General features: G+C 55.2%; 7 protein-coding genes across 7 annotated transcripts; 5 read left to right on the plus strand and 2 right to left on the minus strand.

Annotated features, from left to right (window-relative positions):
• The first annotated feature begins 237 nt into the window (after window positions 1–237).
• BU26DRAFT_550955 (uncharacterized protein) lies at window positions 238–1,374 on the plus strand. Its single transcript, XM_033832078.1, has one exon. It carries the CDS (start codon window positions 278–280, stop codon window positions 1,130–1,132), a length of 855 nt encoding a protein of 284 aa, XP_033684130.1. The 5' UTR covers window positions 238–277; the 3' UTR covers window positions 1,133–1,374.
• A 429-nt stretch (window positions 1,375–1,803) lies between these two features.
• BU26DRAFT_594844 (Clavaminate synthase-like protein) lies at window positions 1,804–2,980 on the plus strand (the record flags this gene model as incomplete). Its single annotated transcript, XM_033834915.1, has 2 exons — window positions 1,804–2,370; window positions 2,438–2,980. The coding sequence occupies 2 exons, from the start codon at window positions 1,804–1,806 to the stop codon at window positions 2,978–2,980; spliced, it is 1,110 nt and encodes a 369-aa protein (XP_033684131.1).
• Window positions 2,981–3,756: 776 nt separating this feature from the next.
• BU26DRAFT_484408 (acetyl-CoA synthetase-like protein) lies at window positions 3,757–6,184 on the minus strand. Its single transcript, XM_033825850.1, has 3 exons — window positions 5,610–6,184; window positions 4,227–5,499; window positions 3,757–4,161 (listed from the first exon to the last, which is right to left on the minus strand). Exons 1-3 carry the CDS (start codon window positions 5,784–5,786, stop codon window positions 3,851–3,853), a joined length of 1,761 nt encoding a protein of 586 aa, XP_033684132.1. The 5' UTR covers window positions 5,787–6,184; the 3' UTR covers window positions 3,757–3,850.
• Window positions 6,185–6,323: 139 nt separating this feature from the next.
• BU26DRAFT_519291 (ribosomal protein L13) lies at window positions 6,324–7,628 on the minus strand. The gene is made up of 5 exons (XM_033829012.1): window positions 7,585–7,628; window positions 7,319–7,451; window positions 7,079–7,132; window positions 6,729–6,987; window positions 6,324–6,672 (listed from the first exon to the last, which is right to left on the minus strand). The coding sequence occupies exons 1-5, from the start codon at window positions 7,606–7,608 to the stop codon at window positions 6,534–6,536; spliced, it is 609 nt and encodes a 202-aa protein (XP_033684133.1). The 5' UTR covers window positions 7,609–7,628; the 3' UTR covers window positions 6,324–6,533.
• Window positions 7,629–10,969: 3,341 nt separating this feature from the next.
• BU26DRAFT_312770 (uncharacterized protein) lies at window positions 10,970–14,535 on the plus strand. Its single transcript, XM_033821941.1, has 6 exons — window positions 10,970–11,397; window positions 11,462–11,535; window positions 11,600–12,368; window positions 12,418–13,029; window positions 13,082–13,466; window positions 13,519–14,535. The coding sequence occupies exons 1-6, from the start codon at window positions 11,228–11,230 to the stop codon at window positions 14,440–14,442; spliced, it is 2,934 nt and encodes a 977-aa protein (XP_033684134.1). The 5' UTR covers window positions 10,970–11,227; the 3' UTR covers window positions 14,443–14,535.
• Window positions 14,536–15,486: 951 nt separating this feature from the next.
• On the plus strand, window positions 15,487–16,920 carry BU26DRAFT_457065 (uncharacterized protein). Its single transcript, XM_033824933.1, has 2 exons — window positions 15,487–15,792; window positions 15,918–16,920. Exons 1-2 carry the CDS (start codon window positions 15,643–15,645, stop codon window positions 16,746–16,748), a joined length of 981 nt encoding a protein of 326 aa, XP_033684135.1. The 5' UTR covers window positions 15,487–15,642; the 3' UTR covers window positions 16,749–16,920.
• A 494-nt stretch (window positions 16,921–17,414) lies between these two features.
• Window positions 17,415–17,702, plus strand: BU26DRAFT_427112 (uncharacterized protein; the record flags this gene model as incomplete). Its single annotated transcript, XM_033823717.1, has 1 exon — window positions 17,415–17,702. A coding segment is annotated over one exon (288 nt), but the record flags the coding sequence as incomplete, so codon positions are not given.
• Window positions 17,703–17,888: the final 186 nt, after the last annotated feature.

Raw genomic sequence — 17,888 nt, forward strand, 5'->3', positions numbered from 1 at the left:
CAATGGGGTACTCACCTTCGATCATCGACGACGCAATATGAAACGTTCGGCTCAGCAGGACAACTAAACCGGGCGCGTCCAGGATCGGTTGATGTTGCCTGCAGCCAGCCAGGGGTAAATGCCGGCCGGAGTAGGAGGCTCCGTAACGTTCCGGGATAGTTGATCCCGGCAGTTGGAGGAAGTCAATTTGCTCCCAAACACTGGGCCCTTAATACTCGGTTTTCACTCACAAGAATAGAAGTCTCCTCGCAATCAATACTGCCAACGCATATCCAAGATGCACGAGACGCCGCCGGTGGTCAACGGGGACCAAACCAACAAACACCATGTGGCAACGACACTAAATTACTGGGACGATCCAGGGAACGGCGCCCGCCCGACCCCGATATTTATCGGAAAAGGTAGAATCACGAACGAGCGGCCGCACCGTGCCCACAACTTCGTGGTGACCGACGTAAGCGGCGACGAAGACAAGTACTCGCTCGACAGCCATGGATTCCAATACTGCCGCCATGAGAGCCGCGAAAAAGATTTCATCGACGAGCAATCAATTCAATCAGCCTACTACGAGGAATGCAAGCAGCTTCTGAAGGACGTCACTGGGGCCAGCCGCGTCCGCATCTTCAACCACAAGGTCCGCCGTGGACCAACGCAGTGGCATCACCTGGGCTTCAACAACCTCAAGAACCGCGGGCCAGTCACAAGAACACACGTAGACCAATCCTACGCTGGAGCAGAGCTGAGGCTGAGATGGGAGTTCCCAAATGAGGCAGACGAGCTGGTGAAGAGGAGGTATCAGATCATCAACATCTGGCGACCCATCGAGACGATTTTGAAGGATCCCATCGCCGTTGCCGATGCAGATTCAGTTCCGGACGTCGACCTCGTCGGGGCCGAGATGACCGAAGACGACTTCAAGGGAGAGTCCTGGGTTGTTCGATACAGCCCGAATCATCGGTGGTATTACAAGCACCGGATGACACCTCAAGAAGTGCTCCTAATCAAGTGTTTTGATTCGGACACCTCGGTGGCGCGGAGGTCGCTGCATTCGGCCTTTGAGGATCCTGCTCACCGTGACGGGGAGTCCCGGCAGAGCATCGAGGTTAGGTGTTTAGTTTGCTACGATGCTTAAACAACTCTTTGGCTGAGCAGATTCTGTGTCTTCCCTTGATGTCACAGAAATGATATTGCCAGGCCGAAGGAAGAGGCTAATCTTGCCGATTTTGCCATGTTGTATAGTACCAAGGTGGGCTACATAGCAAGCCCAGATGCGGGGAGTGGTTTGGCATGCACTGCATGTGACTCGAAACGTGGCCTTGGCTGCTTCAGATGTGCGAATGATATTGCCAAGCTGAGGGGCAGAGGCTCTTGCCGACTTTGTTATCTTGTATGGTAGTGCATCTTGCTCCCTCAACGCACGGCCAGCGATCTGCCGACAGCAAGGTGGATCCAACACTTTGGTAGAATGCGGCACCGCTCTAGACGAGACATGGAGAGCGGGGAAGCGAGACAAAGCAGCCAACTATACTGTTATGATCAGTAGGAGAAGGTCAATCCTAGCTCAACTATTGTTAAGCCCTTATCTCTCTTTTAAATGATTTAATCAATAATGACTGTCCGATGATCAGTGATTTGTAGAAGGGAGGTCGAATAGCCGCGCTGGCCCTCAGTCATGCACCCAAGGCTGTAGGTATATAAGCTCTGCCAGTTAGTGAGCTGGAGTCACTTTGAGAATAAGTTCGTGCAGTTCAGAAGGAACCTTTCTTATCACTGCTCAGATATCCTTAAGAGTCCCCCGACATCATGGCTCCCGCAATTGACCCCCCGCAAACCGTCGAATGGCAGGGCAAGAGAGTCCCCGTCTGGTCGATGCAGACAATCGACTATGGAATGCTGCTCTCACAGGATCCCGCTGAAGTGGACAAGGTGCTCAAGGCGTGTCTTGAGGAGGGGTACTTCTACCTCGACCTTCAGAGCATCGACGGCCGCCGAATGCTCGCTGACCAGCAGGAGACTCTGAAGCTCATGCACCGCTTCTTCGAGGCGCCGATTGAGGAAAAGAATGAATTCGGGCTGATTTCCTCGCATCTTGGCTATGAGCCGGTGGGCAGCCGCACGGGTGCCTTTGGCGCCGGCACTAAAGACGGATATGAGATGCTGAAGGTGTCGAGAGATGAAATTCAGAGGGGTAGTCCCAAGGTGCCGGCCCCGATCAAGAACAGCGGCGATTTGCAGGTGTTGGAGAATGCCATCGGCAGCTGCAACACTATTACCAAGGTCATTCTCTCGGCTCTCTCCACCGGTATGAACCTGACTGGAGCCTCGCGCTTTGAGAACTCTCACCGCAATGACCGCCCGTCGACCACCACAGTAAGCTTCTTCACCTTCTTGACCCTCACCATGTAAGAGACCTAGTAACTTATCTAATCCTATCCAGCTATCCATGATGCACTACCTCCCTTCGGATGTGACTGGCAACAAGAAAATCGGCCACCAGAAACACACCGACATCAGCTCTCTGACACTGCTCTTCAGCGAGCAGTGGGGCCTCCAGATCCGCCCCCCAGGCACGTGCGGTGCCCGCGAGATGGGCTTCGTTGCCCCGAAGCCGGGCTGCGCTTTCGTCCACGTTGGCGACTCCCTGCGTTTCGCGAGTGGAATGAAGATGCAATCGTGCATTCACCGCGTCGTGCCATTTAACCCGTCCGAGCACCGCTACTCGATCGCCTACTTCCTCAGGGCCGAGGACGACACCATGTTCATGGACAGCGAGGGCCGGTACGTGACAGCCGGGCAGTGGCACGACGAGAAGTTCAAGGCGTTCACCGACCCGTGGCAGTGGCAGGCTATGGCGCCCAAGTCGATGATTCTGGGAGGCATGAAGGAGGCCGGAGAGGATGACCCTACGGGTGAGCCTGCTTTTGTGTCGGCCCCTGCCGTGTCGAAGGAGGAAGTCAAGGAGATCGCCGTCCAGGCGTAAAGTAGCCAATATCGAACGGGTCAGCTTCAAGTAGCAAAACCTGAGGCCCTTCTGCTCAAATAAACCCACTTTTTTTGTGAATGCAAGGTTGTTTCGAATTTGCGCTTCCGAAGGAATTCGCTTAGCGAGCCAACGCGTTGAATATATCGTTCTTGGTTCGGTCCACACCATTTGTTTTAACAACTCTTCTTTCTCAACCAAGCGAAAGGGGAACAGGCCTATCCTTTGCAAACATCTGAAACTCTTTCCTCTTTCCACCATCTCACATGTGGGTGGGTAGACAAGCCACGCATATCTGACGGAACGCCACTTCCGGCAAAGCGACGCATGGTCTTTAGCCAGACCCATTTGGGAAACGGAAAGGCACCAGTCCATTGGCTAGTAGTCGGGGTCTTTTAGCGGAGACGGACAGAGAGCGTGGGGGTCACCGAAGGCTTCCTGGAAGCTCCATGTCCCATGACAGCCGACCGAAATCTGCTTCGTCCTGTGAAGTCATCCATGGAAGAGCGCCATGAGCTGGTTGCCGGGATTTTTGAGTACGGACAGAGGAGCATAACTGCCTTGGCGTAGAGGTTCTGGAGGCGGAAAAGAACCCTTATACGGAACTGCTCTGTGGATAAGGCGTAAGACGCATGAGTGACTGAACCCATGATTCTAATAGGACACGAATTGCTGTGAGGCATAACGAACTGAAGCAGGCAGATGGAACGGAGAGTCATATAGAGAAAGAGGGACTGATAGGGGGATAGGACGAAGGTGGCAGGTGCGGTTTAATGCCAAATTCGAATTTTGAGCTTCTAACTCGGATGTCTAGCAGCGCAATAAGCCACGCGCCCGCAACCTTTTTGAACTTACATACTCCCTCTCCATCTATTTCACATCCCAATGCCCCTTCGCCCACTCGCGCAGTACATTCTTCTTGATCTTGCCCGTACTCGTTTTCGGCAGCTCCTTCACAAGCTCCACCTCTCTCGGCACCATAAACTTGCTAATATCGCTCTTATGCTTTGCCCAATCGATCACATCTTTCCCTTTCATGCTCTCGCCTTCTTTGACGGTGACGAAGGCCTTAGGTCGCTCGCCCCAGTGGGAATCTGGGACTGCGACCACGCCAACTTCTAGGATGGAAGGGTGCGTGGAGAGCATGGATTCAAGGGCTACGGAGGAGATGTTTTCGCCGCCTGCGGTGAAAAAAAATTAGTTTTATGTTTAACGTGTAGAGGGAAAAGGAGTAGGGAGTTCTCACCAGAAATAATAATATCCTTCGCCCGATCTAGGATCTGAATCGCTCCATCGGGATGCCACACTGCAAGATCACCGGAGTGACTGACGCCACCCGCCCAAAGCTTCCTCGTCGCTTCAGCGTCTTTGAAGTACCCCTTCGCGCAAATATTTCCTTCGAACACGATTTCTCCGATTTCTTTTCCGTTCCTTTCCACGTCTACGAGGACGCCCTCCGGCTGATCCGGCTTGATGACCCGCGCGGGCAAAGAGGCAATGAACCCATGGCCCTGCCGCGCCATCTTCGCGTACTTCTCTTTCAGTGGGATCTCTTCCCATTCTGGCATGTGATAGCCTTTTGTGATGGGTCCGTAGGTTTCCGTAAGGCCGTAGACGTGCACGGGGTGCAGGTTGAGGTTCATCATCTGCTCGAACAGCCAGGCGCTCGGCGGGCTTGCAGCAACGGTGACGCGGACAGGGTGTTCGAGCCGTTCTGCTTCCTTCGCAGCGCACAGCAACGTGTTCACCGTCGGCGCGGCGTTGAAATGCGTAATCCCCTCCTCTTTCAACAGCCTCCAAATCTCCGGATAGTCGATTTTGCGTAAGCAGTAATGCGTCCCTCGTACCATTGTAATCGCCCATGGAAAAGTCCACCCTGTCGCGTGGAACATTGGGAGCGTCCATAGATACTTGCACCGTCCCGTATGATAGTTCAGCCCAGACTCGATGACATTGCCCATAGCGGCCAGATAGCACCCGCGATGCGTATACTCCACACCCTTCGGCCTCGCCGTCGTGCCCGATGTATACGCTAGCGCAATGAGACTCTCCTCGTCTTCCGCCTGCGCCTGTAGCCCACTCCAACCCTTCCCACCCGTCTCTCTATCCCACGTCAAACCCTCCAACACTGCGTCATCAAACGGCCCACTCAGCTCCCCTTCCGTCGCATCTAAATCCGTATCCACGATCAACTTCACGCCGGGCCTCTCCTTCTGAAACTTCTCCAACAACCCCTCAAACTCAAAGTCTACGATGATAACATCGACTTCAGAATGCTGGAAGATGTAGCTGATATCGTCGGTCTTGAGGCGGTAGTTGACAGCGACCTGAACAGCGCCGGCGGCTGCGATACCGAAGAGCGATTCGAGGAAGGCGGGCGTGTTGGTTGCGAGGATGCCGACGCGCTTGTGGTTGTGTTTGTGGAGGTAGTAGGCGAGGCCACGCGCGCGGTCGGCGAGTTCTTCATAGGAACGGCGGAGGATCTTTTCGTTGGCAGTTTTGTGGTAGACGGCTATGGCCTGGTATTGTCAGAAGTCTGCACGGGCTCATTGAAGCACGGCTGCGTGAAAGCATCGACGGTCTGGACCGCGCTTTGAGAGTGTCGCGAGATAGTGAGAAATGGACATACATGAGGCTCTATAGATGCCGCTCTCCACAGAAACGCTGTTGGCGACAGCGTATGGAAGTTATGCCTGTGATGGTATTCATGGCTGTCTCCCGGATGTATCTTCGTCTCAGACCCAGGCACAGGAGTTGCAGACGTGAAATGCGAAGCAAGCTTCTGCAGTCGGTCCAAAGGCGACATTATTTCTCCACCCTAACTTTTTCCTACTATCTTTCAGCCTGAAAGCCTCGAGCAACGCGTGCGTGGGAGGAGTAGAAGGCGCTGCGGACTTCCGAAGCGGGTCGACGGAAAGCGGGCGAGACGGTCAATTGATAAGAGACGATCTGTAGGGTAGCTATCGTTTAAGCTATCGTAAGCTTATACCATCGAGTTGTCTTTTCGAGGGCGCAGATGCGGATCTTTTAATCTGGGGAAAGCTGACTGCGGAGGTGGGAGGAGACGACAAAGCCGAGGTCAGCCGTAACAGCCAGTGATTGGCAGCGGAGGTCTTGGTCAAACATCCTCCTATCCGACGGCATCGATTCGTATTCGGAGCAAAGTGCGAGTTTGATGCCAAAGAGAGAGGAACACCACAGTGGATGATGCGAAGGTTGAAGAGACGTCACAGGGAGCGTATCAATGCCGGCGCCGCGGCACACAATGCGCTCGGGGCATGTAAGACCGAATATATCGTCGGCAGGACCGGCTCCATCACGACAACACAGCACCGTGCAGGCCCGAGGTTTTTATTTGTTGTTTCTTCTAGCGGGAAGAGAGTATCTGACCGTGAAGACACCCATGATCTCGCGAGCATTGTTAAGCTCTTTTTGCCTGGACACCGCCCCCAATGGTCGAAATATGTCAGAGGTTGAAAAGATCCCATGAGACCAATGCATTCCACGCCGCCCCACGTCACTAGCCTGTAAAGACACCATCATGCACCCTCCCCTAGTACCCGTACGAGGCAAGCTGCTCCTTGACCTTTCCGTCCACCTTCGCTGTCTTCTTGGCCTCCGCCAGCTGCCTCCGCGCCTGCTTCTTGCGCTCATAGTATGCCGCGCCGTTGACTTTCCTACGCTCCTCGAGACTGCGATAGCGAGATTAGCATGCGCGCAAGCGATGCAAGGACAGACTGGGACATACCGAGCGACGACGTCCTGGTACTTCCAGCCGAACTCGTGGCCGAGACGGCCAACAGTGCAGTACTTGCGGCCAGGCTTCAATCGGAGAACCCTGAGCGCCTGCGGGACGACCATGCGCTTCTTCTTGTCGTATGGTGGGGGCACACCCTCGAAGCACTTGAGGCGCTCCATGGCGGCGGCGCCGCGGGGGGTCTTGTGCGGGATCATGCCACGGACAGTTCGCCAGAACATCTTTGACGGGGCGCGGAAGTGGAAGGGTCCTGTTTAGGGGATTAGCCCAAACTCAAGCTCCCATTGTGCCGTTGCCCCAGTCTGATAGAAAGCGTGCGGCCGTAGCAAAGGGAATCTTACCTCCTCGCGTCGGGTTGTAACGGGTCTGCTTGCGGAGGAAGGCCTGGTACTTCACTACAAATCCAAGCAAGTCAGCAAATCAGTTCTTGTTCACATGGAAACGGACGTGGAAGCTCTTCGTTCGGAACCAGAGACACGCCGGTTTCCATCACCAAACTAATGCCGTCCCCATCCTTAATTCACACGGTATGTCTCTGGCTCCGTCTGTGCATCGGCTCGGAATCATGGGTGTAGACGTACGCTTCGCGCGGAAGAACTCTCCGGAGATGTTGAGGGCTTCGCAGCGCACCACAACGATCTTCTGACCATTGAGGAGCTGCTTCGCGATCGTGCTGGCCAGGCGACCGAGCAGGTGGCCCTTGCCGTCGATGACCTTCGCACACGTTAGCCAGATGCTCTGATAGCAAAGTGTCGGTTGTGTTGTTCAAATGGGGCCATGGCTTGCCGTCTGCCAGCGACTGCCGGCAGTGCAGCCAATCCATCGTCATGAAAGGGGGTGTACGTACGATGACCGGCTCAAAGGACGACATGGTGCTCGAATCCGGGAGGTGGTGCTGTTGTTAGTATAGGCGTGGGTTTGGAGTTGTCGATGCGAAATGTCGGCCTGTGTGGGCTCGGGTCTTGGCGGCTAGCCGAGCGCGCGAAGTCCCAAAGCGGACTAGCGGAAATGGCATCGCCCGCAGGACGCTCAGCACTTCATAACTCCTTCCGCCCCCAAGGCTCTAGGAGTCGGCAAGTTGATCCATACCTAGGTAAGCATCTACCATGACTACAGGGCTTTGTAACTTTCCTGTCTTCTCTTCCATTCTATGAGAGTCTGCCCAGGTGAACTCTCAGGTTGATTCCTCCGGCGCATCATCCGTCCTTTGATTATGTCGTCAGCGGAAGACGCGTACATTCGACCGCGCTTCAAGCGGTCGCAGGCGCACACTCAGGTCGCTAGAACGATCAAACAGCATCACACGATAGGAGCACTGCTATAGCGAACCCATGCAAACTTCACCCAGCGTGACCTGATTTCCATTTGCTCCATTCTCCGCCAGCCTTGAATTGTCCATTGTCACGGTCCCTCCACTCGCTCGTTTAGCTCGCCCGTTCGGATCCTCGTCCTCGGCAGCTTGCTTGAGAGTTTTCCTTCGCTCTCGTTCCGACACCAGAGGTCTTCTTCATGTGCTATATCAACTGCCTTCGCTGCGATGAACTGCGGAGATGGGCTACGGACCTGACTAATGTCTTGAAATTAAGAGGAGGGATGGGACCCTGCATTAATTGTCCTTTTCCGTTGAAGACCTTCGGATACGGCTTCCCGGGGTCGGATTTAAGCACACCGATATATGTGCCCAACTCCATATCTGTCTTTGGCCGATTGTCGCCGCTTTCATGGCACAAGATAGATTACCTAAAGGTGGGTGCAATCTAGCGGTTGAACGAGTCGGCTTCCGTTCCAGATTGGCGACGGCAAGACAAGCAATCTCCACGTGGGCCACTTCCAGAACCGGGACTAAAAGGGAAAGGGCATCCAATACCACTCTTACTTTTGTCGAAGCGAGAGAAATCAGAGCCATCAGGTTCAGCCGTGACTGCCTGCTCCTCTTCAATACCGAAGACGACTATTCTAGAACTCATGATATTTGTCTGCGGCCGGACATATCATCCTGATTGCGTGTCGGTATCCGTTTGATAGACGCGTGGAGAATCTATGAGCGGACTACGGCTGTTTATTAGCGTTACCGACATGACGGTAAGCGTGGCCTTAGGAAATCGCGCCTTCGCTCTGTCCCCACCCCGAATCTCCCACTCGAACTACTGTCTTGTATTTGTGCCTGAAGCACTCCTCATCGGCTTCGTCATAGATGGGGACTCCAGCACTGGCCAAGAGAACAGCTTCTAAAGCATACTTGTGGATACAACCGGAGGATCATGTCCCCACAACACAGAATTTCTACGCACTCTCGAGGACATTTTTCTGGACTCCATGCAGGATCGGTTGACCAGATCGTCTTTGCTGTTGCGCATATCCACCGCAAGCGACAGATTGAGCGTGTGGGGTACCTCATGCGGGGTCAGTCAAAGATAATACGCGGTATGTTCAGGGGCAGCTTCGGAGATGCAATGACTGTGATTGAGTTCACGCCGCGGCTCTCGACGAGACGCACTCTTCGCAGGCTCATGTGCCCAGCCCGAAGCCACCTACAGTAGTGCACATTGTGTTTCCTGGGCGTCTTGATTGCATTGGCGTATGCAGTTGTCAGGCGATTGCCTCGCTCAATATCTGCAATCCGGATTTGGAGTGGCTTTTCGGAACTCGGCACGCAAGAGAAGCACGAGTCGCATTTTAACCAAGGGAGGACTCATTGTCTGCGCTGCGGTTGTTTGTCATTCCGCATTATTCAGAGACTCAGCCCCCTGTTGCTGATGCATTCCCGACTCGCTCATCACAGCGTACGGAGTGTATCGTCTGCTTGGCCTATACTGATGCTACGTTCAAGCCCCCCTTGGCGTGGCTGAGCCGTAGCCGTACCGGCGTGAAGGCGCACTACGTAATTCTGCGTGGGCAGTCGAGCAGCGCTAAGCGAGCGAGTGCCGCAACGCTAGAACGCAACGCCGGCTTCCACGATGATCAGTTAATACCGTCTTGCACCAACAGTTAGCAGCACAAGGCGACCCCGCCACGAGGCAGCCCTCCGCTGGGCTTGACATGCACGGTCAGACACAGTTGGAGCCAGTGGGCCCTAACCACTCGCGTCCCGGATGCGGCCACCAGGATCCAAATCTATGGGCATGGAACCGCTACGCCATACAGGAAGACTAGCCAAACCCCAAGGCGTTTGGTGTCGCCGCGACCGGCCGACACCGTCCGGTCCAATGCCCGACCTCGCATATGGGTTCTTTGTCCCTAGGTATGCGGGGCCCTCCCGTCCATAGGTAGCGACTGCTTTGCGTCGGCTAGTGTCCTGTCCTGTAAGTATGACCTCCAGTTCGGTATTGGATTGTCTAATAACAGGGCGATAGGCGAGGTTGCGAGCCTTTTGCGGTCGAGCATATGAGAGACAGCAACCGCATTACGGAGTGCCAGTATCGGGAGATGATCGCCGCCCCCTGCCCTTGAGATACGGGCTTCTTCCCCATATTGACGCTATTCTTAGGCTCCACGTTGGAGCACCTCGCACTGGAAAACAATATGGGGCCTGCAAGCGGTAGCGTGCACTCCGTCCGAATCCACATGCCCGGCTAATTCGCAGCGCGTCTTTCGGGCTCCTCACGGGGAAAGGTGGCGTATGCGCGCCCGGAAGACCTTCCTCTTCATTGCGCGCCGCAGAGTGGCTTGGTCGCACTGGTGGGGTCGGGCATGCCACAAACGACACAAGGAGGCTCATCGCCAATACTCCACACGAGACCGGCGCCGTCTCCCGTTGCTGATCGCTGCTCCAAAGGGCACGCTCGGGGTGCGAGGATGCACGAGAGCGACGAAAGCACAGCCAGGACGACAGGCTGCAATGGAACAGAAGATCAGTAATAATCGCTTAGTGGCAGGGCACGGAGGCGCCAGCCCTTTAAGCCCGAGATGTGTGCTGCTATCTCCGTCATGCTGCGGCGCCGACGGGCACTGCCAGACTGCCGTGAAGTGTTGAGGCGGAATCTCCTCCTCGCCGAGTTGTCTTGCCTACAGTACAGCGCGTTATCGCTGGTGATCGCTGGGCGACGAGCCGCGCCTGTGGCAGTGCCGGCATTTGTGATTTTCCGCATATGACGCCACAGTGAGCGCCGGGCCCGATACGCGAGGGTAAGAGCCAAGAGAAGACGAGGAATGCACCGCCGCTTGTGAAGAGGCGCCAATCTCCCGGCACGCAGGCGCACGCGTTTCCCGGAGCCCTACTGGCGTCACTCTCGCTGCTGCAGTTCGCAAGCGGAGACGTCCGACTCCCGCCAACCCTCGAAGCCTCGGCGCTACTCCAGTTCTGCCCTTGCCCTCAGAGCCGTTGGGTCCACTCAGTCCCAATCACACTGGCCATTCACCCTCGAAGCTTTCACGCTCCCGCCGCGCCCCTCCCCGCCGCTTAGTCACGTCGGCGGAGTGCTCTTGTGGATTTCGTTCTTAGCTCGCGCAGGCCCCCCGTCGTCTGCGATGCTTCCCTCGTGTGCTACACCATGGCCGCTGCTACCTCCCCGGACGTCGACATCCAGCACACTGAGACTCCGCCGTTTGATGACGCAGCCGACGCTGCTGAGCAGTCGCCAGCTGAAGATGATGCAGACGAGATTCCCGCGAAGCCCGCCTCGGCGCCTATGCAGAAGCGGCGCAGAGTAACTCGCGCATGGTACGCCCTCCCGCAATTCCGCCCCCCCGCAAGCAAAATCCGACCCGTCTCTAATACTTCGCAGCGACGAGTGCAGGCGCAAGAAGATCAAGTGCGACGGGAAGCAGCCCTGCACGCACTGCACCGTGTATAGCTATGGTGCGTCTCCCGTGGCGAATCACAGCGAGCCGCGCGCCGCTTCGCACACTGACATAGCGCGCAGACTGCACCTACGATCAGCCTTCAAATAGAAGGCGCACCGCAGCTCCTCAGTATATCGAGGCGCTCGAGACGCAGCTCAAGCGCGCCAAAGCTGTGCTAAGTCTCGTGTTGCCCACTTTGGATCTCAACGACTCCAGCATAGACGCCCAGCTCCAGAATGGGGTGCTCCCGCAGTTTCCCATGGGTCCGCCGCGGCCCCAACCAGCCCCAAGCCAGCCGTACGCTGCGCCGCATGGCGGGAGTCTGCCTAGAGAAGACATGCCGGACTCGCATCTTGAGTCAATGGTGAGGGCGACGGGCCAGCTAGACCTCGATGAGGATGGGTTCTGGGACTATCACGGCCACTCCTCTGGCCTGATCTTCATGCAGAGGCTTCAGCAGCAGTATGGGGACATCATCACTGGGCCGCCGCCCAGCAGCGCGCCGTTTGTTGTCAGATATCGCCCCATGTCTCAAGCTTTAGATTCTCCGAATTCTCCTGCAGACTCTGCGAGCGTGCACCCCGCTGGTACTGACTTGCCGCCTAAGAAGAAGGCAAGAATGCTATGCGACAATGCTGTGCTCGAGGCCGGAGCAGTTCTGAGAGTTGTGCATCTGCCGTCGTTCTACAAGTCCTTGGATCGTCTATACGAGGTTGCGCCCGACGACTACGGCAACGCCGAGAACACCTTCTTGCCATTGCTCTATGCTGTGCTAGCCCTAGGGACGCTCTTCTCCAAGGGCAGCGGGGAGCTTGATAGAGCTGGCTACGAACCCAATGTTGATGAGGGGTAAGGGGTCTGCCCACGTAGTATCCAGATTTCGACTGACACCCTACAGCTATAAATACTTCCGCGCTTCTCGTTCGCTTCTAGACATCACCGATTGTAGAGATCTAACTTCTCTCCAAGCCATCGTGTTCATGATCCAGTTCCTTCAGAGCTCGGCCAAGCTCTCGACTTGTTACGCCTACATTGGAGTTGCCCTTCGATCGGCTATACGCATGGGACTGCACCGCTCGTTCAACGTCAACTTCACACCAATTGAGGCCGAGACTCGAAAGCGCCTTTTTTGGGTCATCCGACGCATGGACATCCATGTTTCGGCTATGCTTGGGCTACCCCACTTCCTGGAAGACGAGGATGTCGATCAGGACTATCCCACTGAAGTTGACGATGAGTATATCACGGAAACGGAAATTCGGCCCATGCCAGAGGGGAGAATCTCTATCACCGCGGCCTCCAATGCACACGCCAAAATCGTGCAGGTGCTCCTCAAGATCTGCAGATATGTCTACCCCACAAAAGGGACTCGATCAGGCGGCAAGAACGCAGTATCGTATACAGTAAGCTATTCCAAAGTTCGAGAGATCGAACAGGACATGCAGCGGTGGTTAGACAACCTGCCAATGGCGCTCAAGCCTGGTGGAGAAGCTCCGCATATAATCATCAAGTGAGCTGCAGCATATGCCGCGTATCCATGTATCCCACTCACAAGCTTACAGGTTGCAACAGCTTCTGCGCATGTCATACGGCCACGCCCAGCTGCTTCTTTACAGGCCATTCTTGCATTACGTCTCACCAACCTACCGCAACAATCCTTCGGTCGATCAACGGGCTTTTGCTTGCGCATCCGCTTGCATCAGTGTCTCCCGCAATATCATCCACATCACCGCCGAGATGAAGAAGCGCGGTCTCCTCATCGGGTCGTACTGGTTCTCCATGTACACGACATTCTTCGCCATTGTTTCCATCCTTTACTTCGTCCTCGAGAACCCCAACAATGCGACCAGCCATGAGCTATTGCGCGATGCTATGGAAGGCAAGGAGCTATTGTCATACTTCGCAAAGAGAAGCCAGGCAGCGGACAAGTGCGCAGAGACCATCGGAGTAAGTAAATCCACGATTATATGAAAGTACCAAGCATCCTGACCCTGGATAGACAATCATTGAAAAACTGCCAGAAGCCGTCAAACGCGGCGCGGATGTCGGAGAGAGCAAGAAGCGTCGACAAGGTAGTACCCAGTCCATGCAAACCCGCCCCAACATGCTCAGAAATGACGCTCTTGTTGCCATGGGACCCCGCCGCGCTTCAACTTTTCCGGAAAGCATGCCTACTGCCCAGCGGACCTCACTACCACTATCCCAGGCCCACCTGGCGAATCTCGGAATTGATCCTGCATACAACTCACCTTCGCAGTCTGGCTCTGACTTCTTTGATGCGGTGCCCGGCCTTACGCCTACGTCGACCACGGCAAGCAGTTTTGGTAGCTATGGGCTAGGATCGGGATCCACACCTCAGCAGCGTCCTCCCCAGACCTTCCCTCCCACACCCGTGGGTTTTCCTGATCCTGCAGGCCTCAACGTCCCCCTCACCGACATCTCCACCATGATGTTCCCGTCAGCAGATCCGATGGCGTATCCCAACCAGCCTATGACTACCTTTGAGGATAGCCATCCTCAGACCTTCGGCGTAAAGCACGATCCGACGAGTGGGCCGCGCCCACCATTCCAAGTCTCGGACATTGACATGCAGCCAACCCCACCAGCTTTTAGTCCGGGCAGGATGCCAAACCTACCAATGGGACCCAGGCGCTCCGATACCGAGGTCCAGCTGTTCGGCCCTATGCCTATGTATCTCCTGCAAGAGGCACAGCAAAGAGGTCTCCAGCCACAACACAACCCCCAAAACGTTCCCGTTCCTAGCCAAGAGACAAGTAATGTGAACTTTGATGACCTGTTCGGTGGTGAGGAATGGGCTCAGACATTCATGGACCCTGGCCTGGGACTGAGCGGTAGCAGTGCAGGCTTTGGCAACAACCCTCCTTATCCTACCGCAGGTCCAGGAATGGGTAACTGGCGATGACAATTGTTAAGAAGGGGGAGAGGTGGGAATGACGGCTGCGGGCACAAAGGCAAGACAAATTCAAAGGGCATCGCGCGCTCGCGAACATTGACGATCTCTCCGACAGCCACACGGCAGCCCACATGTACAACAGCGCGCATCAGCGCATCTACAAATGATATACTCTCATACCGTATACGTCGAACATGCGGGACATTGCAGACGATTCTACGCAATGCAGTCTCTCGCTAAACATCGCTCGTTCTGGAAACGGCACTTCCTTATGGATTACGGATTCAAATTCACAAAATGATACCCATACCTTGTTTCAGGTCGTATCAGCCAGGCTGGTTCCAAGGCGGGGAGAAGAGCAGGGGCTCTTAGGCGAAAAGTTCAATAGTCGGTCGTTTCAGCTTTCGATTAAAACGACACATTCCATCTTGTTGATATACCCCCGGGGTTTTTGTGGAATACCCGTTGGACGAAAGAGGTTGATGATTTTGCGTATTTCATATTGGGGTGCTGCATTCTCTTGATCTTGGCCGCTCAATTGGAGCCACGAATAGTTTAGATGGGATTTGGCGTTCTTGGCTTGAGTGTCCGTGGCGGTTTATTTCCGCTTCATCGACCATCGCTATTACATGCGTTACTTATGGAGAGAGGACGAGGCACATGAAAAGAGGCGGCTGTCGAACACCAGGCGGAGGAGTGTTTTGACAAAAGTTCATGGTGTGACTACATAGGACTTGTACATACAGGGTAGATAGACGAAAATGAAGTGAATTACTGCAACTTTGCGGTGACGCTCATCCCAAGCAGAACCTGTGAGAACATCGAGATCGGAAGATTTGAGCTTCGGAGCCCGCGAAACGATTGAATAATACAGTGGAGAAAGGACTTTTTAGAGCTTGGCTGACGATCTGAACCTAGCTAGGAGGATAGGTTTCATGTGGGGCGTTCCTGCGCGGGAGTGAATATTGCTGATTGGCCGCCACGAGCACGGACGGGGAAGTGGCGCCACACACAACCTTCTTCCATGACTGCACTTTGATTTCAGCCTCGCCAGCCGACCAACCACACCATCCATCCGTCCCTGACTCACTTCGACTTCGCTGACTCACCTCCGCCACATCCGCTTCTCAAATACACATTCAGCTGAGATTCTATAGGCAAACTAGCAAAATTGCGAGAAAAGAGTTATTCACACGGGCGGTCCTGACGATGGCACGAGGCGGAAGAGGTGGACGCAACCCAAGGGATTTGCCCAGAGAACAGCAGGTTTCGAGGAAGGTCAGCTGGCTTTTGAGGCATGGGGCGGGACAGGAGGGGTTGACGTTGGGGAAGGGCGGGTATGTGAGTGTTGCGGATGCTGTGAGTATTCCTCTTTCTCTCTACCATGGTCCTTTTTCATGCTTCGCGTATTGGAAGCACTTTGGAAGAATTCGGAAAGGCGCACTTGTAGTAACAATATGAGGCTGAGGGCTGATATGAACTAGCTGAACACTCGCGCTCTCCGATCCCTCAAGGTCACATTCCCGGAGTTAAAAGAAGTGGTCGCTACAAACGACAAGCAACGTTTCTCCATGATCCCGGCCTCGACTCTTTCCGAGACACCCGATATCGTATCACCACCGCTGGAGAAACTAGAATCCGATGCCCTCGCTTCAATCCCGGAATCCGACGACCCCGCTGACTATCTCATCCGGGCCAACCAGGGCCACTCTATCAAGGTCGACGCTGAGGGTCTACTAACCCCGATCACCGAGGAAGCGGGCAATGTGCCGGAAGTCGTGGTGCATGGCACAGATGAGCCAGCATGGAAGCTGATTCTGAAGAGTGGCGGGTTGAGGAAGATGGGGCGGAATCATATTCATTTCGCCGCTGGACTGCCCAAAGGGTTCAAGATCCAAGACTCTACAGCGTCGGCGGAGGAGAAAGAAGCACAGCCGGTGATCTCTGGGATGCGGAAATCTTCCACTATTCTCGTCTACATTGACATCAAGAAGGCTATGGAAGCGGGGATCAAGTTCTTCGTCAGTGAGAATGGGGTTATTCTCACCGAGGGGAATGAGAAGGGGTCCTTGCCGTATGAGTTCTTCGAGAGAGTTGAGTCTAGGAGGAAGGATGGGGGTGTGTTGATGGAGGGGGGAATGCTCCCGGAGGGGGTGGTAGTAGACGTGGAAGAGTGGCAGAGGGAGGTTGGGGATGTTGGTGGGAGAGGCAAGAGAGGCGGTAAAGGGGGTAGAGGTGGAAGGGGCGGTGGAAGAGGAGGTGGAGGGAAGGCACGAGTGATTGATGATTCGGGGGACTTGTTGGCGGGTGTTTGAGAGGTGTGGAGTGGGCGCGAAGAGCTTCAGCATCAGAACGGCCTCATGAAGACCACGAAATGAGAAGGCGAGCGCGTGCATAGACGATAAGAGCAAAGCCCCAGCGGCTTTCGCAGAAGGCTGCTGGAAGACCAGCAGATTTTAAGTGGACATGCATCGAGCGTTGCAGTGCGACTCCGACCGCGACATAGAGTGAGGTGACGGTGATGCCCTTGCTCAGCCGTCATAGTGGTGATGGCCACTTTCTCGGTTCGGTTGTCTGCAGCCGCGGGCGGACATGATTGGCTGTCGACAACGGGTGCGCTCCTCCCGCCGTTAACCTCCACGACGTCTCTCTAATTGGACACGGCGAGCCTCATTGTCTCACTACCTTCCTCTACTGACTAAACCATCAACTTCACAACCTTGGATGTCCGTCATGCGTTCAGCACAGCATCGGGAGCCATGTCTGCGAATTCCGGGTCTCCTCTCCGGCCGCTCCTACCTGCCATTGTATCGGCCCGCAGAAAACCCCCAGACGATGGGGACGGGGACCAGCAAGCATCCAAGAGACAGCGCGTCTCAGCAGCATGCGAGCCCTGCCGCGCCCGAAAAACAAAGGTAAACCCGCTCGCTGCACTTCTAGAGCCCCACGGTGATCTTTCGAAAGGTTAACTCGTACCGTAGTGCGACGGCGAGCGCCCCGCCTGCGGCGAATGCGACGCAAAGCAGACAGCGTGCCGCTACGCGGAGACGGAGGCGCGCAAGGTGAGGCACAAGTACGAGCAGCTACGCAGCCGCCAGTCGGTGCTCGAGCAGTTGTTTGAGTTTCTCAGGACTGCGCCTGAGCAGGACTCGTTTGAGATTCTGCGCCGCATCCGCACGGGGAGCGATGCGGAGACTTTGCTCAATCAGATCCAGGAGGGGAATCTCCTCATGCGCCTCTCTCGCGCTGGGGACTCGCCGTCGATATGAGTTGCCGTATCTTCTGGAGTGCCTGCTCGTTTAATGTTGGATGGAATTCTGAATCCGGATTCCTTGGTCTACGCGGCCACATTCACGCCTACTTCCTGTATCCGAATCCGACTAAGCCATTTGCCCAGAAGGAGCTGTTCCTGGAGAATATGGCCTTTAGGAGAATGCGGCTCGCTTAGCCATAGT

Source organism: Trematosphaeria pertusa, assembly GCF_010094035.1.
Source record: "Trematosphaeria pertusa strain CBS 122368 unplaced genomic scaffold BU26scaffold_7, whole genome shotgun sequence".
Lineage (NCBI taxonomy): Eukaryota > Fungi > Ascomycota > Dothideomycetes > Pleosporales > Trematosphaeriaceae > Trematosphaeria > Trematosphaeria pertusa.

Coding starts and splice junctions, on each gene's coding strand:
- BU26DRAFT_550955 (XM_033832078.1), top strand. CDS start 278: ATGCACGAGACGCCGCCGGTGGTCAACGGGGACCAAACCAACAAACAC.
- BU26DRAFT_484408 (XM_033825850.1), bottom strand. CDS start 5,786: ATGTCGCCTTTGGACCGACTGCAGAAGCTTGCTTCGCATTTCACGTCT. Junction 5,500..5,609: donor CGGCATCTATAGAGCCTCAT/GTATGTCCATTT, acceptor TGACAATACCAG/GCCATAGCCGTCTACCACAA. Junction 4,162..4,226: donor GAAGGATATTATTATTTCTG/GTGAGAACTCCC, acceptor TTTTCACCGCAG/GCGGCGAAAACATCTCCTCC.
- BU26DRAFT_519291 (XM_033829012.1), bottom strand. CDS start 7,608: ATGTCGTCCTTTGAGCCGGTCATC. Junction 7,133..7,318: donor AGAGTTCTTCCGCGCGAAGC/GTACGTCTACAC, acceptor TTGGATTTGTAG/TGAAGTACCAGGCCTTCCTC. Junction 6,673..6,728: donor TACCAGGACGTCGTCGCTCG/GTATGTCCCAGT, acceptor TCGCTATCGCAG/TCTCGAGGAGCGTAGGAAAG.
- BU26DRAFT_312770 (XM_033821941.1), top strand. CDS start 11,228: ATGGCCGCTGCTACCTCCCCGGACGTCGACATCCAGCACACTGAGACT. Junction 11,536..11,599: donor CTGCACCGTGTATAGCTATG/GTGCGTCTCCCG, acceptor CATAGCGCGCAG/ACTGCACCTACGATCAGCCT. Junction 13,030..13,081: donor GCTCCGCATATAATCATCAA/GTGAGCTGCAGC, acceptor ACAAGCTTACAG/GTTGCAACAGCTTCTGCGCA.
- BU26DRAFT_457065 (XM_033824933.1), top strand. CDS start 15,643: ATGGCACGAGGCGGAAGAGGTGGACGCAACCCAAGGGATTTGCCCAGA. Junction 15,793..15,917: donor ATGTGAGTGTTGCGGATGCT/GTGAGTATTCCT, acceptor GATATGAACTAG/CTGAACACTCGCGCTCTCCG.